At 35.8% G+C, this 6000-nt stretch overlaps 1 protein-coding gene across 4 annotated transcripts in view; it reads right to left on the bottom strand.

Annotated features, from left to right (window-relative positions):
- Positions 1 to 206: 206 nt before the first annotated feature.
- Positions 207 to 6000, bottom strand: part of LOC127426643 (calcium-activated potassium channel subunit alpha-1-like) — a 120580-nt gene continuing 114786 nt past the window's right edge. For 3 of the 4 annotated variants that reach the window (XM_051673581.1, XM_051673578.1, XM_051673579.1), the window contains 2 exons: positions 1990 to 2018; positions 207 to 367 (listed from right to left, as the gene is read on the bottom strand). In XM_051673581.1, coding sequence (XP_051529541.1) covers positions 216 to 367; positions 1990 to 2018 — 181 coding nt within the window. In that variant the 3' untranslated portion in view covers positions 207 to 215. The remainder of the gene's footprint in view (positions 368 to 1989; positions 2019 to 6000) is intronic. The other variant, XM_051673576.1, reaches the window with a different exon arrangement.

Raw genomic sequence — 6000 nt, 5'->3', positions numbered from 1 at the left:
AAAAAATGTTAATGTAACCTTAGTTATTTCTACATATTTTGCTCATGATAACTAAAAGTGATTGCTGTCATTTATAGGAAACATAGTACATTCTACTCTCCTCTATTGTATATCTGTAAAGCTCTCTTCAGCTATTATGATACTGTTATTTACTATATCAGGATCAGATCTGCCACATTCAGTTTGTCCATGATCAGGTAAAACCAGATATTGTCTCAGGTGTCCTCTTCCACCTCTCTGATTGGCTGGATGATGTTGCTGGTGCATTTGTACTGATTCACCTGATTGGCTGAGTGTGTATTGGCGTGTTTGGTTTGTGAACTCCTCGGGAAGGCGTTCTCAGGTTCGTCTGTGTACCAGTTCTTTTCTGCAGAATGATTAAAATAATTTAGGGCTGAGACATACTCTACACAAGTAAATGGACGCAAATGCTAGCTATGCAAGTTTGAGTTTTGCATTGTTGCGTTCTGAATGTGTTTCAATGCTATCTAAACACTTTTACTATAGCGCATGACTTGTTTTAACGTTTGCATTACATACAAAACAACTGCTGTGCCAACTACATTTACAAGCTTGTTTGAGTGCGATCAAATTGTGCGGTAGCGTTGCACTTATGATGCAAAGGACCGTGGTACGAGTTCTGACGAGTCGATAAGTGAGCCGAAAGTGTCATGAAGTGCCAAAAATGTATGTGCTTGTGTTTTTCATCTCACATTTGCTTCTTATGACACTTTCGGTTAGGTTTAGGGTAAGGAGGTCAGTTTTGTTAGGTTAGGGTTAGTTAGGGTTAGGATAACCATAACTTGATAGAGCATTAACCTTAAAAATCTGTTTGGGAGAACATTTAACTCGCTTTTAGCGCCACACAGTGGTCATTTCACCTCCGTTATGTGTGCAATGAACCACTTACTATCATTGTGCAAAAATGTCGCCACAGTCACGTCATTTTCATAAGATCTGGCTAAACACGTCATGGAGGAGCACCAGTTGCTAAGCAAGTTAGTTAAAGCTAGTTAAATTGTCCATGTTTATAGCTAGCTACCTGAATACTAACAACTGGTTTGATGGCACAGACTTGTGAAGTTAACTCTATCGCCCCCTTGAGTACTGAGGTTTGTAACCGCTACAGTAACAAAAGAATGTATGTTAAGATTGTTCAACAGGATTGCGCGCCTGCTCGCAATACATTTGCCAAGCTTTCATATTTGCATTTGCGTACTTGTGTAAAGTATCTAAGTTTCGAAAGGTAAGGCACCTGTATGAATTGCATGGGGAGGATTTTTGTTTTGAAATGGCAGATAATAGTAAATGCAATGTTAAACAATGTCATAAACAGAAGTCAACATCAAGATGACATCTGGTTAAAATAAGAGTCTCCAGCGACTTTTTTCCAGCAATATTTCATAGGATTTTTTGATTTTGCATTTTCTTTTTTTGCTTTGTACATATGTGCCAATACATGTTTTTTTTTGTTGTTGTTTTTTTTATAATAATATTTACATTTTTAAATAATTAAAAATATATATATATTTTTTCTTGAAGGCATTTGAGATCATTTGCAATATAGAGACCGTATTTTTTCCGTAGCACTATGATTTTTAATTTTTTTATTTGAATCATGCTCTTATGTTTGGAAATCAAAACCATGCAAACTACATAGTAAGTGTGCACTACAGACACACTAACGAAACTTCTACAGATGCTGCTGCAATGATAAAAGCATTCTTAGATTGTTATGGGAGCTCAAGACAACAACTGAACTACTGCAGAGCTCTTGAATCAAGAGAAATCACTGAGAAATAACTGGGAAACACATGCACTGCAGAGATGACCTGCAGGAAAGCTGCCAGTACGGCCAAAAGCTGCTTTGCTTTCAGTTAGAAAGCAAAGAATAAACGTGGGCATGACGGTTCTGAATGCATTTTTCAACTCATAACCATCTAAATTATGAGAGATGGTTGCAGGAATGGCATGCATATAGTTCCATACCTGAGACCGCTCTATTCATCCTGGTCACACTTTAAAGAAAGAGGTTAAAGAGGAAACTTACTGTCCAAAGAAAGCATTTGTAGTATTTTTATAAGACACCGCACCAAAAGCAGATGCTCAAAGTTTTTGAAAGCAAAGACTTCACGTCATCACTTCAGAAAAAAATTACTTTTATTACAGTATGTTCAAGATATCGCATACACTAGTTCATTGTAATCATATAAATGTAAGATTTTACACTTGCTTGATATTTAGAGAATTAAAACTTTGGTGTGAGCGTGTTACTACAGCCATGAACATGAATTAAACAGAACGCAAAAGGACTTCCTGTTTGCTTCGTTACAAATGCTCGTCAAACATTATTCTCGCAGAATCTCAACACATCATTTTGTTTAACATTTACCCAGATGTTCATTTCAGTCCAAAAATGTGTTCAACAGCCTTGGAAATATTGAAATTCTTTTAATTGGAAGAGATTTTACAGATCTCAACGCTACCTCCTAAAATCACATTTATTTGTGTGATCAACATTTGAGTTCAACAGTAGCAGTTTATAAAAGGACACACGCATTAAACAAACATCCGGGAATGCTTCAAATGCAAAAAATGTCATTCCCATTTAGCGAGACGTCCAATCTGCCCGACCACTGCTACGAAACAATCATTCGTCAATATGTTCCCGTGGAAACACAAAGCACTGTTTTGAGGTTCATTTCCATTTAGGTTTTTAAAATCACAATTCATCAGTTGTGAGACAATGAGTGACATGTTGCCTTTGTTTCACGATTATGTTATGAAAGCGCATGTTTCCAAGCATTTCACCCAGGCCTAAATGAGACATTGTGTGAATCAATAAGTCTTTCAGTCTCATTCTGTCATTTCAAGAAGGCAGTGAATTTAAATTGTGAACATTTGAAAGAATATTAACATTTCTTATGAGCAAATGCGCAGTACGTACGGCGGGGTCCAAAAGAGATCACATTGAAAATCTGGATTTAAACCTTCATTGGTGTTGCGGGTCATTTTGACCCGTTTTTTTAAAATGGTTCTATATGAGACTGCAAGTTCCGCAAGACCAAGGAAGGTTAAACTGGAAATAAAGTTTTCGAAAAAATAATAAATCTAAAGCGAACCGATATTTAAAGAAATATTCCGGGTTCAATACAAGTTAAGCTCAGTCGACAGCATTTGTGGCATAATGTTGATTACCTCAAAAAATAACTTTGAATCGTCCCTCCTTTTCTTTAAAAACAGCAAAAATCTGGGTTCCAGTGAGACACTTACAATGAAAGTCAATGGGGCCAATTTTTGGAGGGGTTAAAAGACAGAAATGTGAAGCTTATCATTTATAAAAACACTTGCATTCATTCCTATGTTAAAACTCGGGATTATTTGAGCTGTAAAGTTAAGCCGTCGTTTTTTATGGTCATCTTAGGCTTTACAGCGTCTCATCGTCATGGCAACAAAGTTGTAAAACTGGATATAACTTTACGCAGAAAAGTTAGTAAGTGACTTTATCACACTTAAACCATGTTAAAGAATAGTTCTTCCAAAAATGAAAATTCTCTCATTATTTACTCACCCTCATGATGTCCCAGGTGTGCATGACTCTCTTTCTTCACCAAAACACATTTGAAGAAAAAGAGAAAAATATCTCAGCTCAGAAGGTCCTTAAAATGCAAGTGGATGGAGATCAGACTTTTGAAGCTCCAAAAATCACAGACAGTCAGCATAAACGTCATCCATACGAGTCCAGCGGTTAAATTAAAACCAAGTGACGCAATCGCTTTTGGTGTGAAAAAGATCAGTATTTAAGTACTTTTTAAACTCTAAATTAGGGCTGTCACAATTATGAAATTTGGCTGACGATTAATTGTCAAACAAATAATTGCGATTATGACGATTAATTGTCTCTTTAAGGGCTTTCACGATTAATTGTCATAAATTGTCAAATTTTTTAAGGTGTGCTTTTTTCTACATGTGTGCTTCATACACCTTAAGAAGTCATTTTTATTTAACATGAAATATATAAATAAAATAATACATTTGGAATATATGATTTCCGTTTAAGGCTTTAGAAACGTATGAATGACATGAAAAATAATGTTTTAAATATCAAAATATATTTTAAATATGTCTCTCTTTTTGGTCAACTTTAGTTTTGGTCAATTTTACATTTACACGGTTCTTTTATGAACTCATACAGTATTTTATATTGGTTTTTTTATAAAATATAATTTTTATATATATTTTATTATATTATGCAATAGTAAAATACTGTATTTCTGTGCTAATTTCTTAATTTTCACACATTATATTAATGCTCCGATTAAACACACAAGCCCTTATTTGTTATGAAGCAAAACCTTTAAGAATTCGTTTCATCATTTCATTACTCCACAGAAATACAGTAAGTGTGCAACACCTCCTGTGTCACTTGGTGTCATTAACACCGCATGTATAAACCAAGAAGCGCTTGGAAGTGAAACCAGAGTGCTTTACATTCACTATCACAATTTATGCATTGCTCGTTTATATTTTCTCGGGAGTTTGGCTCGAGCCTCTGCTGACAGCGTGCGCATCAGATTATCAGAGCGATTCACGTGCTTCTCCGGACAGGAGCTGGTTGTAGTCTGCCATGCGGATCAGTGACGCTCGGACTCGGAGTTCAACTGAATGACAAACAAACGTGCCATTCGTGCCATTTATACAGTATATATTCACTTCAAATTCCCCTTTTTGGGCATTAAAATGTGATTGATTGGAATTAGAATGCACACTAATCGCAGTTCTCTTAAATAACCGCGGTTAGATCAAATAACCGCTATCAGATGGTTATTTAATAATCATGACAGGCTTACTCTAAATCATCGCTTCCGGTCAGCAACGGTATGCGTGTGTGATGTAATCATGTTGGCATGTGAGATATGTGAGAACTGAGGCATGTGCGACACACACGGAAGAGCAGCGCTGTTTACAAGTGAGTAGGAGGAACGCTGTACAGAAGCTTAGTTGGTTTTGGTTTAGATCTGTATTTATCTGTTTCTTTACTCACAATGGTGCGTTTGTGTGCTTTTCAACCGAGAGGAAATAGCATCGTGAGATTACGTTCATAACATGGAAACATGAATATATCACATGAGAGACTGCGCGATCTCCACCCTCTCATGAAGCTTACCGGAAGCGATGGATTATAGTTAACAAGTACTTACATATTGATCTTTTTTTTTTTTGCACCAAAAGTGATCGTATCACTTTAAAAGACTGCTGGACTCGTATGGATGACGTTTATGCTGACTGTCTGTGATTTTTGGAGCTTCAAAAGTCTGATCTCCATTCACTTCCATTTTAAGGACCTACTGAGCTGAGATATTTTTCTCTTTTTCTTCAAATGTGTTCTGCAGAGGACAGAAAGTCATACACACCTGGGACATCATGAGGGTGAGTAAATATTGAGAGAATTTTCATTTTTGGGTGAACTATCCCTTTAACACATATACCGTTCACGTCTTGTCTATATATAAGAACGTTTACGGATTGACCCCATTGACTTCCATTGTAAGTGACTCACTGTAACCCAGAAAAGGAAGGACGAGTCTAAATAATTTTTTTTGGTAATCAACAAATCCTGTCAGTGGAGCTTAACTTGTATTGAACCCAGAATATTCCTTTAAGATTCGGCTCTATTTCTAGATATAAAGAAATTCTGAAATTCTTGTTTAGGTATTCTTTAGAACGATAAATAACTGGACAACTTCAAATGATTTTATTTTTTATTTTTTAGATCTTATAAGTGAAATATTAAAATGGATAATATTATATGAAATTGAAAAAATATATATAGATATTAAATTAGAAAATAATGCAAAATCAAAGCATTTTCATGAGTGGTCTCAAGAGATTTAGACCCCACTGTACATATGAGTAATACGAACAGACCCCTGATTAGACAGCAACCATATTGAAGTGTAAAAGCACAAAGGCAAACGTTCATTAACCACACAAGCACTC

Source organism: Myxocyprinus asiaticus, chromosome 36 (assembly GCF_019703515.2).
Source record: "Myxocyprinus asiaticus isolate MX2 ecotype Aquarium Trade chromosome 36, UBuf_Myxa_2, whole genome shotgun sequence".
Taxonomy (NCBI): domain Eukaryota; kingdom Metazoa; phylum Chordata; class Actinopteri; order Cypriniformes; family Catostomidae; genus Myxocyprinus; species Myxocyprinus asiaticus.
The sequence above is the reverse complement of the archived record's forward strand: the minus strand, read 5'-3'. Positions and strand labels throughout refer to the sequence as shown.